The sequence below is a fragment of the Haliotis cracherodii genome, unplaced genomic scaffold, assembly GCF_022045235.1.
Source record: "Haliotis cracherodii isolate W230 unplaced genomic scaffold, xgHalCrac1.p SCAF_6, whole genome shotgun sequence".
NCBI classification, from domain to species: Eukaryota; Metazoa; Mollusca; class Gastropoda; order Lepetellida; family Haliotidae; genus Haliotis; species Haliotis cracherodii.
In genome coordinates this window covers 52,433,440-52,461,371 of record NW_027266319.1, presented here as the reverse complement: position 1 = coordinate 52,461,371, position 27,932 = coordinate 52,433,440, and the positions used below count along the sequence as shown (strand labels likewise).

Genomic DNA, 27,932 nt, shown 5'->3' with positions numbered 1-27,932 from the left:
TAGCGTTAAATGAAGTCTGGACTCACAAGAATAGAAACGAACATAACACAGCAACATAAATAGAAACCATGATTTCTTAATCTGCAAATTTAATAATCTGGACATTTCTTGCTGGAAACAATCAAAATTGATAAGGTTTTACTGTACATTACGAAAGTTAGCTATAACATTTATAATGATGACATTAATATCATTATTTTATTTTTGCATGTTTATCATGTATTCCTGGGTATATATATATGCTTATTAATGAAAGCAAGCAATGGATTTTTTTACCATGAAAATTTGTAAGCCGAATATTCAGCAGAAGTACATGATTACAAACACAGCACCATAGATTCTAACCATGATCACAAACCATGGACAGTTATTGCCCATTCCTGAAGACATGACTTCAACAAGAATGCTAAATACACTAGATACATTTGTTGTTTGTCAGTATCAATAAAATCAGATCTTTTACAAAGATTTAAAACCTCCTTGCATGAATCCTCCAAAGGAGGCCGCATCAGATGATTGGTTCTAATCAGCCAATCGCCCCTAGTTGAGGCTTCCAAATTCTCAGTAGCATTGAGACCAACAAATTTGATTTTTTATCTTGAAAACAGATAATATCAGGGAATTCTGGATGCAAAAACATCAATCCACACTATTATTTGGTTGTACATATGGAATACATACACTCATTTCTGAGCAACATTGCATCTACGCCCCAAAGGGTTGCAGTAGAGGGACAAATTGTATTCCGTGGTGGTCTTCTTTTTGTGGTGGAAATTTCAGAATCGTGGTGGTAAAGAAATTAAGCTTAATCGTTTCAGAAGTCTGAGATTTAATTGTCTCAAAACCCACACATCCTTCTTTACACTGGGCAGTCAAAGATCACTCAGGTTTCACCTGATGCGACCTTATATGGAGGTGTTGTCAGATCTTCATGCAGAGAGATATCCTATAAAGTAAGAGATGTGATCTCATTGAGATTGGTTGTTTGTTGTACTGTTCTGACATCATATTGCAGCGATAGAAACTAACAGTTTCAGCCCACTAGTCCTTACAATGATAACATATAGCAAAACCTTTAAAAAGGGCACATTTCTACTAGTCCTTGTGACACCCTAACAGTTGGGCAGTTGGCAAGGACTACAGGACGAGTGCCAATTTCTAACGCTGTATTGGACAAAATCCTCCACTTTTCTTTAAAAATTGCCCTTGTCCATTCTAGAGACCATGACCTTGCACAAAACCTAAACAAAGTTCAGATAACTTGATACTTTGTCTCAGACAATGGGTGTGATGGGGACAGTTTCAGAACCATAATGTGGGTCCATATGGGATTCGAACCCATGATCATCAATAGTTGGTATGCCAAAGCGACCCAACTCTGCAAAGAGAATTGCACCTTTGCCACTGGGCCACCCTTGTATCAGAGGGTATGCCATAACAACATTGGCCAAAATATCTGCATAAAACCCTGCTCAGTCACACACATCACAGGCAGTTTAGGGGAAGAACATTACTGAACTGAGACCTAATACTTAGTACAACACAAACACTAAAGAAATCCCTGTCCTCTTTGACATAATCTGGAATAAACATCACATAGTCTGGAAAACCACAATCAATAGTGCCACTAAAATTAATGCTTCACCAACAATATCTGTATGTCCATTACATTCGTCCCAGTATGGCCAATCTTAATGTGATTGGACCCATTTCTGACTAAGCGAAACAGATTATAAGAGTCATTATTCTGCAAGAACTCGTCCAGCGACATTCCCTCCTCAGACAGGATTTGGGTGAAATCCATATCAACCACCGCCCCTGCAGCATCTGTGGGTCCATCAAGTCCATCAGTGCCTGCACTCAGGAAGCAGATCTGACTATACGTCTTGAACACCGAGTCTCCTTTCAGGGCGGCCAGATATGGAGCAATAGCCAGAGCCATCTCCTGGTTCCTCCCTCCAAGTCCACTGCCCTTCACCAGGGTAGTTGTCTCCCCTCCTGCTATAATACAAACCCCTTTCTGCATATTCTTACCTTTCTCCACTAAAGTGACAACCTCGTTCAGCTTATCTTTGCTGATTCCTGTTCGAACCAGATCGACTTCCAGCGTTGCCAACACAGGGTTGTATTCTTTAGAGTTCCGTCTGAATATCAGTAGGACATATTTGGCCAGTTTCCCAAACATGGCTGCAATTTCTCTGGTGTCCCCACTTAAATATGTTGACAAAACTAAGGGGAGGTAACCCAGGTTTCTAGCTGTGCTGCCTGCGGTAGATGTTGCTATGGCATTGTTTCCAACAATGTGGTTCTGAACCCATGCCAAATGTTCAAAATCAGGGCTGTCAACTGTTATGGGCATTTTTTTCACTTTCTTCCGTCGCTCCAAGAATTCTAAGACTGACTTGGGAACCTGGTCTGTAATGTTGAATGTTTTGAAAAGATGCATGCACTGGCTGGCATCAGTGGCACTGCAGAAAGTGGGACCGCTGGCAATGAAGTCAAGGGGGTCTCCAATAACATCGGACAGGATGAGAGATATCACCTGCAACATTCAGAACTATTAATATACCTACATTATACACTAATATTCATAAAATAGATAAAAGCAGATAGTTTGTTTGAAATTAAGTCTGGATGAAACTTACAGTTCCAAAAGAAATTTCATGGGACGTGACGAGCGAACACATTAGCTCAACTAGGATACCCCACCACCCCTATTAGATAAGGAAGGCCATACAGGTGTAACAGCATGTTGATCAATCACACACATCTTCCCGAGGCAAGAGCATTAACTGACTTTACAAGTCCAGTTTCCAACCTTGCAGAACTAGGCTGGAATTCCTGGGCTCGATCGTAACGCCACCAGTGGCTATTACAAGTTATGTCCATTCTATGCCTCTTTCATATGGACAAATCAGATTCCACCTCTTGTATCACATGCATTTGCTTCAAACAAAATGGTGGCGCCCAGTCAAGACGATCTGATCGACCATCAAGATCTATTTTGTGATAAAACAGTTCTTACTTCGCGAAGTACATCAAATCACGTGAGCACCTTGATTTAAAAAATGAAAAGATTTGGAAAATATCTGTTGACGAGTTGACGATGCACATGCTTTGCAAATCCTGCAGTCAACCGAACAGTGGCTACATCCCTCAGATTCAAACTCTCATATTACTTGCATTTGCTTCAAACAAAATGGCAGTGCTTAGTCAAGACAATCTGATTGATAAACAAGATCTATATTGTAATATAACGATTCTTACGCAAAGTGCATCAAACCATTTTTAAATCAAGAAAAGATTTGGAAAATATCTGTCACCCAGTCGACAGAAAACATGCTCTGTGAATACTGTAATCAACCCGGATGTTAAATTTAATTACACAGTATTGATTGGACTAAGTATAGACTCGTTAGGCCAGCCAAACGATAACTCCAGAAGTTGCCTTAGAAACATGTGTTATTGTTGGCTGTACCATATAATTCCTTAATGTTTGAGCATTGTAATAAATGACATCTTCCCGTGGCAAGGGAGTTTCCACCTTAATTTTGTGGCTCAATCATAGCGCCACCAGTGGATATTTTGAGTTATGTCCAGTCTATGTCCTTCCTATTGACCAATCAGATTCTGCTTATGATATTACTTGCATTTGCTTCAAATGAATTGGTTGCGCCCAGTCAAGACAATCAATAATCAAAATCTATATTGTCGCGAAGTGCATCAGATTACTCGAGCACCTTGATTTTAAAAATGAAAAGATTTGGAAAACATTTTTTAAAAAAACTGAGGCAGGTCTAACTATCATGACTTGGGATCTAACCACCATCAAATAGACAACAGATGATGCCTAGACATTGTTTATTTCAAAATACATGTATTATCCAAAGGAGAAAAGAGAAGTGTGTACACAACTCACTGAGGCAGGTCTGGCTTCCAGAGCAAGTCCTCCTCCTTTGAGAACCTCGATGTTGGAGCGGATGAGGTTGAGCTCCTGAATGGTTGCCCCCTTGCTGGCCAGTAGACGTGTCAGCTCCATCTCTTCCCCCAGCGATATAGGGGGACATGGGGTAGGCAGCAGAGCTGATCCGCCACCTAGGGATAGGTGGAGGAAAAATGACCCACTGGGTTAAACATGGCTCATTAAAACTTGAGCCACCAAATGTATGGCCTATTAAGGCCCTTTCATGGCAATAATCACTTTTCAAGGCTAAAAGTCATGTCACACTTGCCTTAAAACTGAAATATTTCACTGTCATTTATCAATATTTATAGATGATTATAGAGCCTGGTGCTTCTTTAACTTAACATTCACAAACAGCAACATTATCCTTACCAATTAATTTTGATAAACAACTGGTTGCGAACCAATCATCAATAATGGTTTACAACCAATTCTCAACACTGCTCATTTGAGTAAAAGAACGCCTTATTTCAATAGTTTATTATTGATAGACATTACGGCAACACATATCAGGCTTATGTATTCACGAGTGATGGAGGAATGACTTGTATACAAACCTCTCAAGTATTGACAACGGTTAAACGGTAAAATCACCTGATACAAGCACAATGAGAATGTCATCTTTTCCCAATGCTGACACCAGTTTGTGGATTTCTTCAGCAGCCTTGAGAGAGTCCTCATCTGGGAGGTTATCCTTGGCTCCCTCGTACACTGTGATCTTACTGCTCGCCTCCAACAGCATGTCACTGGGCAGAGGACACAAATATCACATTTTTGGGCGCTTATTAGAGCGGGGGGCTTATTACGTCGAATACGGTAAGCATGATAAGTAAGGAATATGTATGTTGTGCATAGTAGTTACTATAAATCAGGGGTAGAAACTAACAGTTATAGTCCACTAGTCCTTACAATGATAACATATAGAAAAACCCTTAAAATTGGCAAATTTCAACTAGTCCTTATGATAGCTTAACTATTGGACAGTTTGGCAAGGACTATAGGACTAGTGCTAATTTCTAATGCAGTAAATATGACAGTTGGGGATTCCCCTATCTAGACCAAGTTGAATGACAGTGTTACCTACCAATATGTCCTTCTATAACGTCATGTAATATTGGCATCAGATGTAACAGGTACCAGGGCCCACTTGCACAAATCGATCTTAGCACTAAGATGATCGTAACTCCCATACTTTAAAGGGGCACTGATCTAACGCAATTCCCCGGGACTGGTTGTTGCCTTTGTTATTGTTTTTTCCCAGTGAGTACCCGGATGTATAGCAGAAATCTAGACTAGTTCGCGACCTCTGCTGCGCAATTCGTGAGCGCATCAGTCACTTTTATGGGTAGTAATAAGGGTGTATGGTCACATTGATCAACAAAATGAAATACAGTTTTCGAGATAAAAAGGAAATGTGGGTATCTTTGTGGGTAGCATCGGTAATGGTGACAAAGTTTTGATAAGTCACTTGCTTGGTAATTATGCGATTTTCGTTTAAACTAGTTTGACTTGCAACACAAAGTAAATACTTCACCTGAGCATTGCTTTTTTATAGTGTGTATATTTTTTTACTGCCAAAATGTGTAACATTTTCAAATTTATTCAAACTGATTAAAAAACATTTCCATTTGTATTAGTATGATACCGAATTCCAAACATTTTGATGTTTAATGTCATCACCAAGAGACTGAAAATGTTACGGTGAAAAGTACATTTCTGTGTTGTTTGGCTTCTAATCCTACATAATGATCTGTTGTGATGTTTGTATGCCCTTTTGATCATCTTAATCAATCTGGACAGACTGAAATATTTACACATTTTATAAATTGACTGAGAGAATCACATTTTACAAATTGACTGTAATATATACACGCTTACAAAGGAAAGACATGTGAAAACAACGTCTATCGTGCATTGAAGAATTTCCCAACCAAGACTTAGAGAAACATGAACGAATCGGTTCAAATGAAGGAAAACAAAATGCAAATACCATAATTGCAACCTACCAAATTTATGTGTATAAATTTTAGGAGCTTCCTTGTTCGAGGAATGTATCCGTGAATATCCACACAAAGGAACAATATTCCACTCGTCCGCAGCTGTACAAAGAAACTTATTCGATGTCACGTGTCTCTGTAACAATCAAATATTTTAAATGATATATATCGTTTCGGGATATTATAACCCGTGTTCGTTTCTGAACTGATCACTTGGATTGTTTCAGGTGTTTCACATAGGTGTCAAGTCTCAAGGGTCGGCTGAGAAAGCCCACGTGACAACTATTTTCATAACGTCCACGGTTCATAAAAACTCCATTGAGTGATAGATAACAATGATCAATCAATCAACGTATTATCAGTTAACCCTTTGAACAAAGTATGTTGTTTTTACATCAGCACTTCACGCCATGATATGAGTGTATTCCCTTTGTTTTAGTAAACCTAGACATGTAAACACTCACTTTTGACATATCCACTGTGCAAGATAACAGTAATTAATCAATCAACGTATTTTCTGTCAATCCTTTGATGACCTGGAACGATCCGTTGATTTACAAAAAAAAAGTAAATCAATTGATCATTCACCTCTTGCTGGTCTGCCACGTGCATATTACATAACACACATTTCACCTCACTTCAAACCTGGATTTAGATTGAATAATTACCCCAGACACAATAAATGCCACATGGGAACCTTTGTCAGGTAATCTAAGTGGTGCTACCACTAATTGTACCTGTAATAAATTCATTAACTGAGCATCAAGTGAATGACGACAAATACACAAGTGTAGGTTATACGAGAAAACGTGGATGACAACAAGGGAGTAGTAATCGTATTATCGACGCAATCTGAAATCCGAAAATGCTTTCACTGCATAGATACTTTTTTTAGTATTAAACTATAACCATCTGGGGTATTTCCAAATCCGATTAGCTCCGCCTTTCTTTTTGTCTGTTTGTTTAGGCTGAAGAAATTAATTAACATGCGCCCTTTGTCGAAATCTTTATAGATCACAGTTAACCAATCAGTGTTTATGCAAAAATTCGTAAAACACATATTGCCTCCAGCCTCCAAGTTTATTTAGCTGTCCTTGCAGACGGTAGCCCAGTCTCTGGTCACGCTCAGTTGCGTTGCGTATCATCCGGGTACTCACGGGGGGAAAAACAATAACAAAGGCAACAACCAGTCCGGGGAATTGCATTAGATCAGTGCCCCTTTAACATAGGCTTACAATAGTCGTAGCGCTAAGATCTCTTTGTGCAATGGGCCCAGATGATTAGTAAAGTTTCATGGCTGAGAGGTAGACCTGTTTGTGGTCATTGTCAAATTGTGTTTAATAAATATTATTTTGTTCTCATTAAAATCAGATCTACGACATGACATTTCTCTGTAAAGATCAGATTTTAATGAGAACAAAGCAATACCCATGAAGAGTACTTTGATTTTAATATTTGGACACCATGTCACTAACATGAGCATGATGAGGCATTGATGTTCCAGCGGACTGTTTTGGTATCTTATATGCTTTAAAAGTTGCACACATCTCTGTAAACATGAAAAATGCAAAATATATACCAGAAGTGATACAACAAAACAGTATGAATGTGTCATGATGATTACACATAAGGCTATAGCAGTAATACCCTGTTGGCACATGGGTTAGCAATGCTTGTTACGTTGATAATGATAGTTTGCCTATTCCTGTACACAAGGGGTCCATGAGCGACTCCCAGTAGGAAGTCACCCGTGAAGATCTGGGGTAGAATAGGTCTTCAGCAACCCATGCTTGCCGTAAAAGGCAACTATGCTTGTTGTAAGAGGTGACTAACGGGGTCAGGCTTTGTGACTTGGTAGAGGCATGTCATCGATCCCAGTTGTGTAGATCAATGCTCATGATGTCAACCACTGGATTGTCTTGTCTGGACTTATTTACAGAGTGCCATCATATTGCTGAGTGTGACATTAAACAACAAACAGTAGGAAGTGACAGCATTGAGTTGATAGCTTGCAGCATATACAAATATATACAATATACAGGTAGATATATACAAGAAGCACCATGTGCCGGGTCAGAACATAATAATCGTGGTGATGCTGGTGCCCTGGAGCACATAGCTTAACCCTAGCTAGAATGAGGGTGAGATCTCACTCTCTGTCTATCTGGACCAAGGCTTATATAGCCATGGTCACATGGATTAAGTCATAAATGTAACAGTAATTTATGAGAAGTGACACTGTTGCACAGCTCCTTCAAGCTGACTGACATTAAATGTACAATACAATGGTGATGAGGATTAACGATTAATATAGATTAGCATCTTTCAAGTTATGGCAGTTGAGTGATTCTAGTCACAAACACAATGTATACAATGGTATACGTTCACGTCATGGCGTCATGACAATTAGCCTTTGGAATTAAATGTCCATTCAGACAAAGGTTGTCCTGAATCGGTTGCTATGACAGCAGGGTCATAAATCCAAATACTTTCTTTAATTCTGTCAGCCCATTTTGTCAGACACTTGAAATGGCACCTCGGTGAGAGAAATTGGCACTAGTCCTATAGTCCTTGCCAAACTGCCCGATGGTAAAGGTATCATAAGGACTCGTAGAAATTTGCAATTTTTAAGGGTTTTGCTTTATGTTATCATTATAAGGACTAGTGGACGAAAACTGTTAGTTTCTAACCCTGCACCTATGTCAACTTGCCGACTTTCTAATAAGGATAATATCACTTCACAACAGCGTTAGTGGTCAAATTTAGAAACTTTGCATGGTCAGAAAAATTAGATGACCACTTTGACAACTATTAAATCAGACAATACTCGAAACTGTAAGAAAAGGTATCAATTATTACACATACCCTCTTATATACCATCAATCTCATTAAAATCCAATCTTAGTTCTGGCAACAGTTAACATGGATGGGAGGACATCGCATTACAGCCCATGTCAGAATCTTTCATCCGGTGAATCAGAGCGCTGCTTACCAGATCGGGAAAGGGACAGTCAGAATGTGTTCTCTAATCATGCAACCTTGAAAAGGTTAATACAGGATATTCCGAACTACAGTTACTACGACATATTCTGACTAAATAACCATCTGTCTTTCGCTTCAGTGGATATACTTTTAAAACAGAAGAGACTGTCCACAGCCAGTGGGAATTATTGCCATACAATCTCGTCCAGCTATTAGACCTTGAAGATTTTTTTTCGTTCAGAAGCAAATTTGAATAGATTTTTTTCAAAGCTAACTCCATTGCATCGGGAAGATGCCTGTAAATTGTAATGGGAGGTCTTCAGATCTTTGTTCGGTGAGAAAATGCTTAAATGAGAAATGGTATGAACTGAAAAATGGGCCTGTGTCTGTGACAAGAATATTTTTGTTCAGTGAAATATTTTAACAGACTTGGCAGAAGCAAAAAAACATTTATTCCACATAGGTGAAATTAAGGGTCAGCAGATCCAAAAACCAAGTTATAATTTCTTTTTCAAACTTACTGTTTATTTAACTTCTTTAACTGCTCTGTTGCCCCAATGGGAATGCTTATAATGCCCTTCACGATGTGATCACCCAGCATTTCCTCCACAACTCGTGCCATACCGCTGACCGCTTTACCAAAGCCAACAACAAACACATTCTTCTGCAGCTGATACTCCTTGCCCCCCACACACAGAGTCCTCGTCTCCTTCCTGTACATCACTTCCCTCTCTAGCATCGGCCTCGGCATCACCGACTCAACAGCAGCCTGGAATATTTGTCTCGCATCACCTTCCATTGTTTCTCCTGGATCAGCTTCCATAATTCTTGTCTGATCAAAACTTCGGACAAGCGTTGAAGATACAGTTCTAGTCCTAAGGGCAATATTTGGCTTCAACACAGATCTTGTTTTTGACAGGGTGTCAATATTACGTATTTGGGACACAACGTGTTGTCTAAATGCCTTCCTAGTTAGCAACCTTGTTGAAGAAAATGCAGATCCCCAACTGAAACAGAAATACTTTGGTTATCAGGTTTTAAGGAATAGGTATGCATGACAGCCTGTTGTCTGATAATTAATTATTCAGATAATGTACACTGCCATAATTTCGACACAAACAGAATATGCAGACAAATATACCATCTAGCCATGTGTAGCATACCTGATGACTGCTAATACACTAGACTTCTGTGTGTACAGGCCTATGTGGAGATTTGACCTAACCTAGTTTTAAAGTAAATATCTCTCCAACTGACCCACTATAACCTCCAAATGTTATCAGTCATACTTTTCACCATACAGAGAGCATCGTTTACTAAGATGTATGAATTAGGTTCAACGTTTAACAGTGCACTTCCCTATGTAGAGTTATTTTTTCATGTTTGTGGTTTACAGATTTCTTGTGTGAAATATTCCAGCCTGTAGATGGCAGGAGAAGCAAAACCAAGAAAGACATTTCATATATCTTTGTTTTCTTTGTCCGTTCCATCTCATCAAAATCAGATCTTATGATACCTCTATGAGAGAATGATTTGAGGACACATCCATAGAAAGTCAAGTCAGGTGAAATTACCAAGCATCACAGCTTTTTTATTCTCGGTAAGCGGGAGTTAATCGCTCAAGCTTGCATGTCTGTTGTCTCTACCCCAAAACCAAATATGAATATAAACAGCAAGTTCTGAATGCAAAAAAGTAAACCTGTGATATTATATTGTTCAGGATATTTTATACACCCTGTTGTTTCTGAGTGCAAGGGTTTTGTGTTGTGTTTTTTTATGAATCAAGGTGGTGAGGAAACGCCAAATCATTCTAAAAAGATGATATCTGATTGTCTGCAGAACCCACACATCCTCCATTTATCACTGCCTTCATGTAACATTACCACAAGACAGTTTTATATAAGAAGTATACACCCACAAGGCTCTGTAGCTCACCTGAATTATGAAGAAATATGGTGGCCATGTTTCAAGTTCGATTTGAATTATGTGGGCATCATAGCTGGGATCATTCATACAAAGTTTTAGCTTCATAGGCCTTGTAGTTTCAGAGGAGATGTCAAAAATGCACAATGTAATCCGTCATATATCATCTTGTCATAAAACAAAATCATAATACATATTATTATATTGGGTATTGAAAACCAATTACAAGAGTGAGTTAGTGAGGGAGTGTTGTTTCAGCAACAGTCAGCAACAATCCAGCAACATCGTTGGAGGGTACAAAAGTCTACTGAGACAAATGCCTAAAGTGTTCAATAAACAAATTTATGCACCACTGTTTTTTTTCAGTTACAACCTTCAACCTTGAAATTTAATCTGTATATAGTACTGCTTGGTCTGGTGGACACATGCCTACATTAATATTCTTACACTAAAATGGTTAATATTAAGGATGTTTTTGATATTTTTCATTGTTGTGACATTTTTAGACACACAACAACACACATTCTCAGTCATTAGGATAACTAGTCCATCTTAGTTAAATGTCAGGAAGCAGTAAGGAAGCAGTAAGGAGTCTTCAACCGGCTTGGAACTGGTCTTTCAGACTCGACAGCCTCTGGTGAATCTCATTGTGAGTGTTTGTGTGTGAGTGAGTTTTGTTTTACTGTGCTTTTAGCAGTATTCCAGCAATATCACTGAGGGGGACACGAGAAATGGGCTTCACACATTGAACCCATGTGGAGAATCAAACCCGCATACGGGTCTTTGGCATGACAAGTGAATGCTCTAACCACTAGGCTACCCCACTGCCCATTTGTGTGCCACATCTTACACAGTTCATTCATGTGTTTTTTATCCATTTAATTTGGGACAAGTCTACACATTTACATACACATTACTTTCATTTAGGAAATATCCTAAAACGTGAAAAACTATTTCCATTTGCATATTTATCCTCCATGTGCAGTCACAGACCCACAGAGACCTGTCATACACCTCACTGTCGCAGTTCTCAAAGTATGTCTATATAATTGTGCAAAACAATATGTAAAGCACATGGAAAGACTTGTATTGGGCCCATCTGTTCTTATTTCAGAATAAGTGTGTTTGTTTATGAACAAGTGAACAGTCTGGTCACGTGATAAGCTTATTCCCTGTTTGGAAACAAAAGCCAAAATGAAACAATGCTTCAGAATGGTCAATGTCCTGTCCCTTTAAAGTAGAAGACACCACACCCAAAGATGACTACCAATATTTAAAGCATTCTGAAAGATGAACAATTATCTAGTTGCTGTCTTTTAGTTTTAAAAAGTGGAGTGAAATTCTTTGTCTTTTATTTTCAGAGAAAACCTTGTAAACCTGTTGAATAAGCCTTAGCCCCTCCACCGCCCATCCCACACACATATTGACATATACACATCATAAGCACAAAGTCAATCCAAAAATACAAGAATCTTAATAAGTGCACCCTGTAGAATGTTAATGGCGAGATGGGCGGACGATGGATATTCACCCATCATTGGCATCAAGTCGATCAACGACGTTCACAATGACAATGTCAAGGTGAGGCACCTTATCTCTGAAGCACATGTCTAATGTCGACTTGGCCTATTTTAAATACCAGACAAAGACGATTTGACCAAAAGATGAAAGTGTTATCTTGCCTAAAACTGAAGCTAGGCCTAAATTTTATTTCCATGTCATATTCTCAAAATTGTGTCTAGGTCAAGCTGTTTTGTCTTTATAGCTTTGAAACAACAAACCCTAAACCTAAACAGCAAAATTCCAAAAACAACAATAAGTCAAGGTTGACTTACATGAACATGGTCATTGTGGTCAGTAAATATCCAAACGTGAGATGTCACATTGGTTTATCACGACTATGGTTGTCAACATAGACATGTTCGTCGTCTGCAACTCGCTGACTTCCATATCCAGCCAATATTACTACAACGTGAATGGATAAAGGAGTTACAACACTGTTCACTTCGGGTGTTTCCGTTTAACCCGAGAAATCTGTTGTATTGTAGAGTGTGTGTCGATTGTAAGAGCGTAAAATAATAACTCCGCAGAAAAACGAAACATTTGCATTAGATAAAAATTCCACAATCTCCTTTGTTTTCACCAGAAAAGTATTTAAATCCTATGAAAAAATTACGGACCCACAATATACTGATATTCAGTTTTATGACCTATTTACGTATTGACAGGACAGGTCCGCACTTGTTAGTAGCCCGCCATGCTACCTCGGAAAAATGAAGCTCTCTGATCGTACAGTCATTGATTTCAAAGTAGCAAAGATATTCAGAGAGAATACGGATAGAATAAATAGTGTAGATTTCGCTACTAATGGCGAAACAATAATAACAAGCAGTGACGATGATTCTATTGTCATATATGATTGCTTAAACGGAACGTAAGTGAAGACTGCAAATTGACACCGGCTCTCCCCGAGACAAAACAATAGTCTATTCATTGACTCCCTTATTTACATGTTATTCCCCCTCATCACACGTTAACATTAGATATTTAGTAACGCTTACTGTCCCAGCGACCATGTAATTTCGAGAAGAAAAAGGCAGGCAATGTTGATGCATGCAAAAACAATATTTTAGAAGTGGTTTGGGAACTGTTAAAACGAAAAGTTCACATGACCTTATTGGCTTGTAGCCGACTTTTACTCTCAACATTCGACAGTCCACATCTGTGTATTTCACATAACAGACTCTTTTTATATCCACAGTATCTTCCCCAGTTGTGTTGAAATTAAATTGAGGTGGATATTTATACTGTTTGATAGTAATTTTATGCTATCACTATGAAAATGGTGTGACCTATTTACAAAAAAAGTGTGAATTCTGCCCCTTCCTGTTTCAATAGTTAGAATTTGAGTATTTGCCTCTGTGGTATGGGCTCAAGTAATGGACATGTTTGGATAATATGTTAGACTTAACAGGTGTAAATATATATTTGTAATGAAGGTAATGAAAACAGTATACTGTTATGAATTAGTGCTGGTAAATACAACAGGTCCACCTAAACATGCCCCAGTAGTCAAGATCATTATTTTGGCTTGGTTATAACACATATAAGTGAGCTAGTGTGCATAAAAGACAATCATAACACCAGCTTGAGTTTATATGCACTCACACATCAGCACTACTACATATTTGGGCCCCCATATTTGCTTGAAAAATAGTCAATGAATTATGCTTTAACAAAGATTATGAGGGAAGTGTTTCCATTTCAGACCTAAAAGGACCTTGAACAGCAAAAAATATGGAGTGGACTTGATACGCTATACCCATGCAGTCAATACAGCCTTGCACTGTTCAACCAAAATCGATGGTAAGCAATGCTGATATACTATTTGGAAAGAACTCTGATTCATTTAGTATGGGTGAGGTGAGGTGAAATGGGGTTGAATGTCCCATTAAAAATTATTGCACTTTTATTGTGACGGGCATGCATGCGTGTGTGGCTGCATGTACTAGTCCAGACTAATGGCAGTTTTTCAGTGCTAGCCCACTGAGATACCATGCTGCAGTTTAACATGAATATCCCACATGGACACAGTATACTGACTCCAAGCCGACCAGTCCTTGTTTTATAAAGCCCCTTACTGCCGAATGCAGGCGGGGTAACAAGTACTGTTTTTTAACGTCTTTTGGTATGAAATACCCGGAGATCGAAGCCTGTCCTTCCATTCTTTGGGCAGATGCTCTACCACGAGGCTACAGAGGCGGTCTCATTGTAGTGTCTCCTCCTTGTGCCCCCTCCTACCATAAAATATATCAGGGATTATCCAGGATTGTAATCTTAAGCGTCCCTGTTGAGCAAATTGTTTTTTAGCATTGTATTTGGATATTACATTCAATGCAATAATGTAAAACTAAACATTAAAACCTCTTCCTATGTATTTCTGGTGTCCCCTGTCGTAATATTGCTGGAATATTGCTAAAAACGGCGTAAAACCATACTCAATCACTCACTGTATTAACATGAATTGAGAAATTTTTAATTCCAATGTGGGAAGTTTTAATGACACATTGCTGTATACTTGGGGTCGAATATCAGCCTCTGAGCATGTGTATATAGATCCATGTGCACATTATTAATAAAGATTTGATCAAGTATCCATTTGACTTAATTATTAGTGGCTCAAAGCTGAGGTGGGGCAGTGTTGGATATGCTGCAGAGATGACAGTAATAGGGGTGGGTGCGCTGTTGCATTACTGGGGTAAGCGTAGGTATTCTGTGTGAGAATAGGCCCCCACATTTACCAAAAGGATGAGGTGGTCAGGCTCAGTGACTTGGTTTTGTTGCATGTCTTCATACCCTCATGGTGTGGGTCGTTACTCAGAATATCAATTTCTGCATTGTTTGGTGCAGGCTGACATTTTTGTAGGCAGTGTTTGAAATAATTTTAGAACCCAACAGTTGGGCAAGTTGCCCATAAATGTTACCTGCTCATCTTCAAAGTTTCCTTCCTACACTCAGGCATCATAAATTGCATGTTGACTCAGTTGAAATAATGCTGACAATTATTTGAGAATCTACGAGGAGTTACGATAAAACTGAATATGTAAGTTGGTTTAAAATTTTGTGCCAGAAAGTCGGGCAGATCGAGAATAAAATCTTGCAGCCCGACAGAAAAGTTACCAGCCACGGCCAGGCAGTTATTTCGGACCCTGTTTGTAGGCAGCCATCATATATTGCTGAGTGCTGCATTAAACAACACACACATAGACACACACCTTTTACAGGGTTTGACTATCAGTGACTAATGAAATGCTTGGGTATGTTAAAGTGCTGAGATTTGGAATAGAATGTAGAATTGATGCCATGTATACATTTGAAGATAGTCATAGATGGCAATTTCTTTTTCAGATACCATACGGTATTTATCGTTACATGACAACAAATACATCAGGTATTTTCCGGGGCACACAAAAAAGTAAGTATACAACGTTTTCTTTAAAAAATAACTGAGAGATGATGACTTGCAAGTGTTGCATCCTGGCATGAGCCCAAGGGACTTAATTCCCTCCGACTTACTGCCATCTTTCATATTCCAGCTTGTTATCAATACTTCCCAGGTTTGTTAACACTATGTTCCTGAATCACATGAGAATACATATGCTATGGTTATGCTATATTTAACCAACGAATCAAGTAAAGGCCTGCATCCAGCAAGAGGGAAACCAATGAACGCTCAGCTTTCATGGCACAAAGCCAGTATTTCCTGCTTGATAGTGTGTGTAGCATGTGCCATAGTCTTGTGGTATCTATCTTCCCAAAGCAAGGGAGTTAACTGACCTTAAAAGTCCAGTTTCTGCCCTTGCTGAATTATGTAGTCCTATTTTGGCTGGACTAACAACTCTATGCATAGTCCAGTCAAAACCACATAACAAAATGACATCCGGTTCATTAATAACATGGCAACTGCTATGCCATATTCCTTCGATTGGAGGATTTGCTGAGGATGTGTACTGTCAATTGGTTTTATAGATATTTTCCAAATCTTTTCATGTTTTAATCAAGATGCTCAAGTGATTTGATGCACTTCGCAAGGTAAAACCTGTTTTATAAAGAATTCGATTATTGATCAGATCGTCTTCACTGGGTGCCGTCATTTTGTTTGAAGCAAATACAAGCGATTTTAGAGGTGGAATCTGATTGGTCAGTAGTGGGGACATAGAAGGTACAAAACTCGTAATAGCCACTGTTGCCGCTACGATCGAGCCCAGAAATTCCAGCGTAGCTCGGCAAGGGTGGAAACTGGACATCTAAAGTCAGTTAAAACCCATGTCTGGGGAACATGTGTCATATCAGCTCTACACATTGCTTTAGTGTCTGGCAATGGTAGGCTTCACACAAAGTTCATGCATGGAGCTAGGTTCATTTGACTTCCATGAGTAATAAATGGCCTCATGTCATGAGCTGACTGAAAATAGACATGTGTTACTACTAGTACTACACTGCATAATGGCTATGTATCGATGGGTGATGGAGGAACATAGTGTATACCTTACAACCCTGATTCCAACTCTCATTCTTCTCAGTATTGCTGGGGGCACGGGTGGCCCAGTCGTCTAAGGCGCCGCGATTCGCTGTGCAGAGTTGCGTCCCTTAGGCACGTCAGAAACCTATGATTGAGGCTTCAAATCCCGGTTCGCCCCGATTATGTTTCTAGGTTTGTCAGCACCATGCCCGTGCTTGTGGGTTTCACTGAAGTGGTAAACGTCTGAAGACCTGCATCACATCGGGCTTTCCTCCCACATTAAGCTGACACGCCGCAATATAACTGGAATACTGTTAAAAGCGGCGTTAAATCAAACTCACTCACTCACTCTCAGTATTGCTAATTGTTCTATAACTTAACAAATAAGCCATGTAAATACAAACATGATGAGACCCGGGAAGATCTCAGGTAGAATAGGTCTTCAGCAACCCATGCTTGGCTGTAAAAGGCGACTGCGTCTAAGAGGCGACTAACAGGATCGAGTGGTAAGACTCACTGACTTGGTTGTTGCATATCATCGATATAAACTGCTTGGATCGATGCACATGATGTCAATCACTAGATTGTCTGGTCCAGACCTGATTATTTACAGACCGCTGTCATATAGCTGGAATATTGCTGAGTGTGGCGTTAAACAACAAACAAAACAAACATGATGAAGGTCGATCAGTTCTACCAGAATCTGTTAGTCAGATTTATGGACCCTGCTGTTATAGCACTCCAAACCGGATGACAACTGGAATGGTGGTTATGTTTGTTATCTTCTGTTTTCAGAGTTGTGACATTAAACATGTCCCCCATAGACGACACTTTTTTGTCTGGGTCCATGGACAAGACAATCCGTCTGTGGGATCTGCGATCGCAAAATTGTCAGGTAGGTGGCAGCAAACTCCTGTGCATAAGCACTATTGAGCAGGCCCATAAGACTTTGCACATAAAGTGGAGCACCTTTAGAATACAGTAAAAGCAGGTTTAAAACATATTCTGTTATCTACATTAAAAAAGATACAATCCAGAAACAGGGATAGTTCTAGGGTGGGGCCTTGTGCTTTTAGCTCCTAAATTTGAGATTTTTTCACATTTTCAAATACAATGGGTCATTTTAACATTGTGCTGCATGGACGTACCTCTGGAATATATGACATTTTTCACATAAAGGGCCCATGTCAGAAAATTCCTAGAGTGAACCCTGCAGAAATACCACATAAAGAAACACCAAAGTAACACATATTATTCAAGTTATCAACATGATCAAGTTCCTTGCCTCAAAGGTTTTACCAAGTAATTTTGTATTCTGAAAGAACAACTTCCAATACAGGCTGCAAATATCGGGCATGTATCTTTTGTACCTATATCATTATATGCCTAGAGAAATGACTTTGAACTACTCAACATTAAGGAAAGCAAGCGCTGCCCTGACAGGTTGCTGAACTAATTCTCCTGTGGGAATGTACAGCTGCAGTGATAGGCTATCTCACTACAATCTTGTCCTAGTGCTCACTTCTCCTACACAAAGATATCAGAACATCCCCTTGCTGGTCACATCAGAATGATCTTTGATCGACCAATGAAATGATTTAAAAGGAAGTCTGCATTTAAAATTGTTTGCAAATAGTTTTGACGTAGTTCTTGGTTCAAAATTTGGAAACTGAACATCCGGAAATTCTGGAATGTCTAATAGATGGCCGAGATCGTATGGCAATACTTCCCGTGCACTATGGTCAGTATGGAAAGTCTCTTATGTTTCAAATGTTTATCACATTGAAGCGAGAGATGGACAGTGGCTAGTAGGGCTGGGACGGGTAACTCGGGTACCCGGGTCGGGTGGCTAAGTCAACTTCATTGAATGAATGACCAAATTGTTTAATACATGTATGTAAAGACGTTTTCCCAGGGCTATGCTAAAAAAGTTCCCTATGGGACATTTTGAGGCATCCCCTGAGACCCACTGTGGTACCCCTGTAGTAAATTTGGACTCGTCCCAGCCCTAATGGCTAGCATTCAGTATCAGCTGTACAACCTGTTCGGACCGCACCCTTGTAAACCTTTTTGAGGTTGCATGATTAGAGAAGACATTCAGACTTTCATTTTCTCGTTCTGGTAAGAGATGCTCTGGTTGGTCAGATGAAAGTCCAATCACATCGGGGTGGTGGGGTAGCCTAGTGGTTAAAGCGTTAGCTTGTCACGCCGAAGATACGGGTTCAATTCCGGACATGGGTACAATGAGTAAAGCCCATTTCTGGTATCCCCCTCCGTGATATTGCTGGAATATTGCGAAAAGCGGCGTAAAACCATACTCACTCACCAAATCACTTCGTTTTAGATGTTGCGTCCAAGTGCTATTCTTTGTTATCCCACCTTCATAAGATCACACCTTGTTTCAGGGACTGATGCATTTATCTGGGCGACCTGTGGCAGCATTTGACCCAGAAGGATTAATTTTCGCAGCTGGAATTAATTCAGAAAGTGTGAAGTTGTATGATCTTCGCTCATTTGACAAGGTAAGAGAGAACTGAGTGGTGAAGCAACTATTGTATCTCTAGCCATCCTCTATCTCCGGGGCCAGCATATCAGCAACCCTACACTAACCCCTGGATCCGTTCCCATGGATCTTGCCTTTGCAAATTACCTGCCTTTGATTTTCATTAAAATTTTACTGACGTATCAAACATCGACACAAGGGAGAGGGTAAGGGAGGTAACTCATATTACCTAGAATCCAAAGCCATTGCTAGTTTTAAAGGACATGGAGACATCCTTTTATTAAAAAGATGTTTGAGGGCTTTGTTTGTGTGTGTCAGTCAGTTGTTCACTGTTCTCTTTCTCACAAACTCAATCATTATCAATGGGACTGGCCAACCCAACATTGAGGCTGGTTTGTAACTTGCATTCCGATTGGTACGTTAGACCTAGTAGCAGAGCCAATCAAATTAGCAAATCAATTTCGGGTAATTTGACATTAGGAGAACCACAGGAATGCATCCAGGGGTAGTATAGGTTTATGGAAATGCTAGGCCTCGAGATACAGAGGATGATCTTTAGCATGTTAAGCTGATTATACGTGATGAATTTAAATTAGAAGTAAAAGTAACTGAAAAAGGTTGGTTGCCATTTTAGTCTGATATTAAACTCATCTTGACCATTGGGAACGTTTTGAGGAGGTTTGAGAAGGTACCCAATCAATTAAGTTGCCTTTTTGACCTGCATAGGTTGCAGAGGAAACATTCTAAACCGGAATTCCCACAGGATTCACTATCAACTGGCAAAATGGGGCATGATACGAATTGTATGTGGACACTTTATGTTTTTACAGCTGTATCATATGCAACAGTTTGTGTCCAGTAAACCTTGCATTCCAAATTTCTTAAAACCTGTCAAAACATCTTTGACGTGTTTCCAATGCAAGGTTTCTGGTGTGCCCAAGGGACGCAACTCTGCACAGCGAATCGTGGCGCCTTAGATGACTGGGCTACTCGTGCCCCCTTTAATTGTTGAAATTGTCTTCATGCTTGTCATAGGAGGCGACTGACAAAATCGGGTGGTCAGATTCTCTGACTTGGATGATGCATGTCATCATATGAGATAAATGCTCATGCTGTCAATCTGTTGTTATCCTTTCTGGCGCTCAGCATTAAGGGGCTAAAACAAGGACTGGTCGGCTCGGAGTCAGTATACTGTGTCTGAGTGGGGTATTCATGTCAAACTGCGGCATGGTATCTCAGTGTGCTAGCACTATAAATCAGCGTCAGTCCAGACTAGTACAAGCAGCCACACACACACATACACGTGCATGCACAGCGCTATATAAGTGCAACAATCTTGGACGCGACTTTAAACCCCATTTCACTTCACCTCATGATGTCAATCACTGGATTGTCTGGTGCAGACTCGATTGTTTACAGACCGCCATCATACACTGGGAAACTGCTGAGTGCGGCATTAAACAACGAACCAACAAAACAGGCTGTCATTATCATGGAACTGGAATATTGCCAAGTGCTCGTGATATTATCGTGATCTGTGTTGATGTAGATTTGATCTATTTGCAGGGCCCATTCACAACCTTCAGGCTGCCACAAGACAAGGACTGTGATTGGACACAGCTCAAATTTAGCCCTGATGGGAAGCTTATTCTCATCTCAACGAACGGATCTGTACTCCGCTTAATTGATGCATTTCAGGGGGCACCTCTTCAAATATATGCAGTAAGTAATTGCTGTTAAATAACCTGTCTTCTCCAGAGGTATTTTCCTCTTCTTAAATCGTGTTATATTCTGAACTTACTCATTGTATTCTATCAAGATCAGGTGGACCAATCAGATCTCGTCATTCTGACATGGAGGCATGATAATGTCCATGTTTAGTGAGGTAATCAATATGTAATATGAATGGGCTGAAACTATATGGCAAGGTCATGATACAACATATGCTGCAATGCACATTTTTATGCCAAATCACATGGAAACCTCTTGACTTAATATTTCAGAGCAGGTTCCAAAGGAAAAGCTATCTGTAGAGAGAAAAGTCTATGATTGTAGCGAATATTTTTTCTAGTGAACTTGAAAAGCTGATTACAGCACATTTTGCAATATCGCACTGACAAAAACATTGGGGGTGATGAAAATGAATCATATACTGTATCATCGCATGTAAACTCACGATGCACTTGTGCTCCAATGTATCATTTTACCCATATGATATAATGTGCATTTATAAAGTGCCTGACTTACAACTTGGAAAGGTGCTCATCGTTGCTAGACAGTATTACCCATGTAAGTGACTCAGTGTGGATTCAAATTCAAGTTTTGTGTCCCTGGGAGAAGCACGAGAAAGTTTAGTCGCATCACCATGTCATCATACCGGTCATCCACTCACTGCTGGGTGAGAGCAGAGGCAGGTTTTTAAACAAAATCTCTGCAGGCACTACATGTGGTGCAGGACCGAAGCTCTAAAATGTAAAATTTGATTTAGCCATGCGGTCACACATTCACCACGTGACCAACGTTGCTTAAATTTTCCTGATTGTGACTGGTGTTCTGTACACCACAAAATGAGGCTGTGTTTAATGCAGTGAATTCAAATGAGTCCAAGTCTGTGTGTAAGACAAGCAAGTCCTACCACTAGGGATGTCATGTTACAGGCGTCACATGATTCGTTATATATCTCAATACCGAAGCCGTAATCATGGTAATACGATAAATATCTTGATACTGCATATATGATATATTCAACGGAAAACCCAGTCATTAGACTGGGAATAGAGTCCATGAACTCGCTCATAAGGAACTGACATACATGTCTTATGAGTGAACTTAACTATTCTGTATGAGAAAATTAGAAACAGTTTAGGTAGTGTATGATGACATGCAGCAAGAAAAAGATGGTCAGTCTTATCAGGCTAGTGTCGTATCCGAAAGACGACCACAAAAGTTATGAGGAATTTTCAAAAATACCTTGTACTTGCTTATTGATATCGATGCGAGATAAGCATGGACAATCGATATTGGATTAAATGTAAATCGATGCCAAATTAAGTGTATTGGGCATCGTATCGTGAAAAGTTTGCCTGATGCAGCAGTGTAGCGATGAATTGCGACGACTACCTACCATTGCCTGAGATTGAAGCAATGTGCAGACTGTAAAGCCCATTGCATACGCTGCACAAAACAGTATGTATTCACAGGGATGGAGAAACGTATTGTCTTCAAACCTGTGAATTATTGATGATGTATGGAACTGTCAGCTAATTGCTATGTTGTTATTTTCAGGGGATCACCAACCAAAAGGGGGTGCCTTTAGAGGCATCCTTCAGTCCAGACTCGCGCTACGTCTTCTGTGGTAGGTAGCTGTTGTCACATGTCGCAGCCTCAGTCAAAAGTGGCTGCTTTCCAGGTTGAACTTGATTAACAGATTGATTTTCAGTAGGTTCCCCGTAATATATCCACTCTTTTCAGCTTATTTTACAAGCATGGAGTAATTGGCCAAACCTCTGGCTTCTTGTTTGAGTGATTTAGCAAAGTAAAAGATAAATGTTTGTGGTTAGTTAGGTCTCTGTAATCCTGAATGAATATTGCATTAGCATTGGTCCCCAGCAGCCTGTGCAGTTTGAAGGAGCTGACTTAATGGATCAGGTGGTCTGGCCTGGTTGATTGCGGTGGCATGGATCGTTGCTCATTATGTCAATCACTGGATTGTTTAGTCTAGACTTGGCAAAAAAATCCCAAAAGGGAATAAAAAGTTCCTATTTCATGTAAATACAGTCTTAACAAATGTGATGGTTTGGTTGTGGTGTCCACAGGACCAAAAATTAGGAAGAGGCTTATAAGTTTAGATTATTAGATTTAATGTAGTGTTGAAATGCGATCTTAAAATATCTGAAAATAAGAACTTTAAAAACATCCCAATTTTTAGCAAGGTAACATGTTTCTCCCCAGTTTGCCTGCTCAAAGCACTTAGATGTATATCCTAGATATATCACTGAGTCTTGCAGGAAGATAACTGTTCACATGCTGGTACCTGCACTCTTGTCATGCTTACACTGATATATTCCTCCAGAAAAGTCTCACTGGTTTGAGAAATGAGAGATGTCTTGAATATTCTGCAATCTCATTAGAATAAGATCTTTTACTTTAACCCAACATCTCCCTGCTTGAATATACGATAAACTTCCATTGGAGGTCAGGTGAATTGAGTGAACTTTGACCATCGATTCTAAATATAGGATCCCTGAGTTCATGAGCCAATCACAACAGCTTTCAAAAAAGATAATAATTAATTTTTGTACCGCCTCAATCCGGAAATTTTAATCTTATCCTCGTTAGTCGCCCTTTGAGTGAAGAAGCCATGATGCTCAAATAACCATAAAATATCCACATCAATATCCACTTGGAACTTTCTGTTTACATTCATATTTAAAACCTTGATGCTGATTGATTTGAATGTGATTTGAATGTCCTGAAACTGTTTGTGGCCAGGTTCAACGGATGGCAAGATACATTGTTGGAGCACAGAGACAGGGAAGAAGATAGCCGAGCTACTGGGGGATCATCCGGGACCCATCCAACATGTACAGTTCAACCCCAAATACATGATGTTTGCCACAGCTTGTACAAATATGGTGAGTTCTGTGTGCCTGTCAAACTGACTTGTTGATCTACAGGGGGCAACAGTGGTCTAGGGTGTGGCTGTCTGCTGCACAGAGTTGTGTCCCTTCCCTGCCTGGATTTGCTGGGCTTGGGTTTGGGTTTGAATCTTAGATTATGATTGGTATGTCTGCATCATTGGGTTTCATCCAAATAAAATGTCTATGACTAGTGTCACTTTGAGTTTCCTTGTTTGTCAGGCTCAGACCAGACAGGCTGCCGTCATTCAGGAACATGAGGAATATTGCAGAGTGTGACGTTAAACAACAAACAAAACAAAATTGAAGATTTCTTTTGAGGCTTTTCTGCATGAAAACAGTTGGAACTGTTGAGTAAACTGAAGTAATTGAGTAGTATTCCAGTTATGTCATGGTGTGTCAGTTAATGTTGAAGGCAAGCCCTAAGTGATGCAGGTCTCAGGCATTTACCACGAGCACGGTTGTGGTGCTGACAAACCTGGAAACACAATCGGGGCAGACTGAGATGAACTTGCCACCACAGGTGTCACTCTGTGCCTTCTACTATTATTAGACGTGGCAGATCAGTAATTTGTTTTGATTGCTATGATGGAGAACTACATCCTTCTTCAATATGCGTATGACTGTGTTTTCATGCATACTGATCGCGTTAGAATAGGTCCCAAGCTCCCATTGAAACGGGTGGTCCGGCTTCGTGACAAGTTTGATTGGGTCATCGTGACCTGGTGGCATGCAATGTTGCTCATACTATCCACCAGCCTAGGTCCCATTCCACAAAGTCATCGTAGCTTTACACCTGTCGTGAGCCTATGTTAAAGTATTGGCATTTCGATACACTTAGCATTTCGATCGATTTGTGGAATGAGGTCCTTATTTGATTATTTGGTAGCTGGATTATTGCTGACTTTAAACAAAGAAACAAACATACATATATATATATAGCAGAGATCTATCTAGACTTGCTCAGGGGCTACTATTCTGCCCCAAGTCTTCAGCAATTGTCAATTCCAAATTTTAAACTAAACATTTCCCAATTCATGTTGCAATGTATTAATATATATAACTCATAGCTAATTATATGTCTTTGTAGAAGTAACCTGTATTCACATATTGCAAGACCAATAAATAGACCCGTGAACATCCGGGTAGAGAATAGGTCTTCAGTCACTGCGTGGTTACATGTTCATGATGTCAATCAATGGATTGTCTGGTCTGGACTTGATTATTTAGACGGCTATCATATAGCTGGACTATTGCGGAGTTTGGTGTTAAACAACAAACAAACAAATAATAAATAGGAACCGGTTTTAATGCTTTGATTAATATTATTGCATTAAATGCCATCTCAAAATACCTCTGATTTTAAGAAAATATTTAACTTTTACCAAGTCCCAGTTTTGAACAAAATAAGGATTTTTCCAATTTGCCTGCCATGTGCACTTTTAAGAATTCTAGAGAAATCTCTGTATAGGAAATATACTTACAATAAATGCTTTTGAATTTCAGGCATTCTGGTTACCAGTAACTGACGACTGAGCGGTTCACCTAGAGTGTGGACATACATCCAAGTGTGTGTGATAAATGTTGTCATGAGATTTACTGTAGTGTAAAAGGCAGCTGTACTTCAGCCATAATCATCCCCAGTTGCCCGACCAATCAGAACACTAGGATTGATCCTACGCCGCGCTGGGGAACAATCGGCTCGGGCAAACAATCGGCTGTAGAACGGGAGACGCGGATGTCCGCTACACAAAGACTGCACGCCAAGCTCAGGATATGCATCATTCACCCACACAGTACATCTTACATCCATCAGAGTTCTCACCCTATTGTTACCATGGCCGATGGCAGGACAGAATCTCAACACACCCACAGTCATAACCATGATCGCCATGTTTTAGTTACTGGATGAAAAGGGACTGATTCTTTTTCAGTCGCTGCTGTTACAAACCTACCTTTTCATTCCTCGTCCTGTTTATTAGGATACTTTAAGTGGAATTCTTTCAAGCTGTCAGGTGTATTTTTGTTATTTTAATTCTTTGTGAAGGATTTGAGCAACCATATAGCAGGTGTGGAATAGTCTACATCTTAAATCAGTCTAGTCTAGTCTAGTGAAAATATCTTTGGTCTAGTAAGCTTTGCTAAAAATATCTGATATGAATACAATCTGTTGAAATGATGCCGGCAGACTTGTAATTGTACATGAAATGGTTTTTGATGCAGGCTGGGTATTCGTTTATTCATAGGCTTTGCAGTGGTCGAAAATAAGCATAAAGATCAAGGGCCTTTGTCAAAGCCTATTGTTAAAAGTTAAATATTCAAGGGGTCCCTGGATTGAAATACTTAGTTTCAAACACTGCTGCGATGGCCATTGGTCCGAAAGGACCAACAGTGGTGGTCAGCTCTTTATGATCGAGATGCTGTGGCCGGAGTTCGGGTTTTGATCTGCCATGGTTTCTGTGTACCCAAAGTTAACTGAACATACTGAAAGATGTTTGAAATATGTCTCTCTAGTCACATGGGGAGCAAATGACTTTTTTTTTTGTGAACATGAAACTACATCATTATTTCCTGGGTTTGTATACAATGTGTTCCTCCATCACCCACGAATATGTTGAACTGATGTGCGGCATAGTAGTTACGTGTGTCTATTTTCAGTAAGACCTGAAATGAGGCTATTTGAAACGCCCTGCTCTGTACATGAATTTTGTGTGAACCCTAACACTGTCTGACTTGTAGAGCAGGCAGACCCAAGGCTGTGAAACATGTTGCACACATCTCGGGAGATTTATTGCCATTTGTGTGATGTAAGCTAAGCCCGGCATCCCCCTTCATTGAAGCAGGCATCACGGCATCCCTTTGCTTGAACCAGGCATCACGGCATCCCTCTTGCTTGAACCCGGCATCCCTCTTGCTTGAACACGGCATCCCCCTTCCTTGAACCAGGCATCATGGCATCCCCCTTCCTTGAACCAGGCATCACAGCATCCCCCTTCCTTGAACCAGGCATCACGGCATCTCTCTTGCTTGAACCAGGCATCACAGCATTTCTCTTGCTTGAACCCGGCATCCCTCTTGCTTGAACCAGGCATCCCTCTTGCTTGAACCCGGCATCCCTCTTGCTTGAACCAGGCATCCCCCTTCCTTTAACCAAGCATCACGGCATCTCTCTTGCTTGAACCCGGCATCCCTCTTGCTTGAACCAGGCATCCCCCTTCCTTGAACCAGGCATCGCAGCATCCCTCTTGCTTGAAACCGGCATTTCCCTTGCTTGAACAAGGGATCACGGCATCCCTCTTGCTTGAACCCGGCGTCCCTCTTGCTTGAACCCGGCATCCCCCTTCCTTGAACCAGGCATCACGGCATCTCTCTTGCTTGAACCAGGCATCACAGCATCTCTCTTGCTTGAACCCGGCATTCCCCTTGCTTGAACAAGGGATCACGGCATCCCTCTTGCTTGAACCAGGCATCCCTCTTGCTTGAACCCGGCATCCCCCTTCCTTGAACCAGGCATCGCAGCATCCCTCTTGCTTGAACCTGGCATTCCCCTTGCTTGAACAAGGGATCACGGCATCCCTCTTGCTTGAACCCTGCATCCCTCTTGCTTGAACCCGGCATCCCTCTTGCTTGAACCAAGCATAACGGCATCCCTCTTGCTTGAACCAGGCATCCCGGCATCCCTCTTGCTAGATTCGATTGTTTAAAATAGCAGCCGTATGTGTTCATATTTATGGAGAAACATAGTGTATATCAAACCCTTGAAGCGTTGATGATAATAGAAATATGATATGCAGAATAGGTGTCTACTAACACTATACATTGTAATACGTTCACTTAAAGGGCTGATCATCCTTTACAGGTAACATTTGTCCTGGAATGTTGAGAAATGAGACTTGCAACAACT

At 40.2% G+C, this 27,932-nt stretch overlaps 2 protein-coding genes across 2 annotated transcripts; one reads left to right on the top strand and one right to left on the bottom strand.

Annotated features, from left to right (window-relative positions):
• Nucleotides 1–102: 102 nt before the first annotated feature.
• LOC139445144 (glycerate kinase-like) lies at nt 103–12,826 on the bottom strand. Its single transcript, XM_071226244.1, has 5 exons — nt 12,702–12,826; nt 9,465–9,950; nt 4,559–4,710; nt 3,920–4,095; nt 103–2,542 (listed from the first exon to the last, which is right to left on the bottom strand). The coding sequence occupies exons 1-5, from the start codon at nt 12,713–12,715 to the stop codon at nt 1,634–1,636; spliced, it is 1,737 nt and encodes a 578-aa protein (XP_071082345.1). The 5' UTR covers nt 12,716–12,826; the 3' UTR covers nt 103–1,633.
• A 292-nt stretch (nt 12,827–13,118) lies between these two features.
• LOC139446827 (WD repeat-containing protein 82-like) lies at nt 13,119–26,899 on the top strand. Its single transcript, XM_071228165.1, has 9 exons — nt 13,119–13,300; nt 14,135–14,232; nt 15,775–15,841; nt 17,684–17,783; nt 19,294–19,410; nt 20,958–21,113; nt 22,677–22,746; nt 23,883–24,025; nt 25,535–26,899. The coding sequence occupies exons 1-9, from the start codon at nt 13,140–13,142 to the stop codon at nt 25,562–25,564; spliced, it is 942 nt and encodes a 313-aa protein (XP_071084266.1). The 5' UTR covers nt 13,119–13,139; the 3' UTR covers nt 25,565–26,899.
• The last annotated feature ends 1,033 nt before the right edge of the window (nt 26,900–27,932 follow it).

Coding starts and splice junctions, on each gene's coding strand:
- LOC139445144 (XM_071226244.1), bottom strand. Junction 4,711..9,464: donor TTAAAGAAGTTAAATAAACA/GTAAGTTTGAAA, acceptor TCCTCTGCCCAG/TGACATGCTGTTGGAGGCGA. Junction 4,096..4,558: donor TCTCATTGTGCTTGTATCAG/GTGATTTTACCG, acceptor ACCTATCCCTAG/GTGGCGGATCAGCTCTGCTG.
- LOC139446827 (XM_071228165.1), top strand. CDS start 13,140: ATGAAGCTCTCTGATCGTACAGTCATTGATTTCAAAGTAGCAAAGATA. Junction 19,411..20,957: donor ATCTTCGCTCATTTGACAAG/GTAAGAGAGAAC, acceptor ATCTATTTGCAG/GGCCCATTCACAACCTTCAG. Junction 21,114..22,676: donor CACCTCTTCAAATATATGCA/GTAAGTAATTGC, acceptor TGTTATTTTCAG/GGGATCACCAACCAAAAGGG.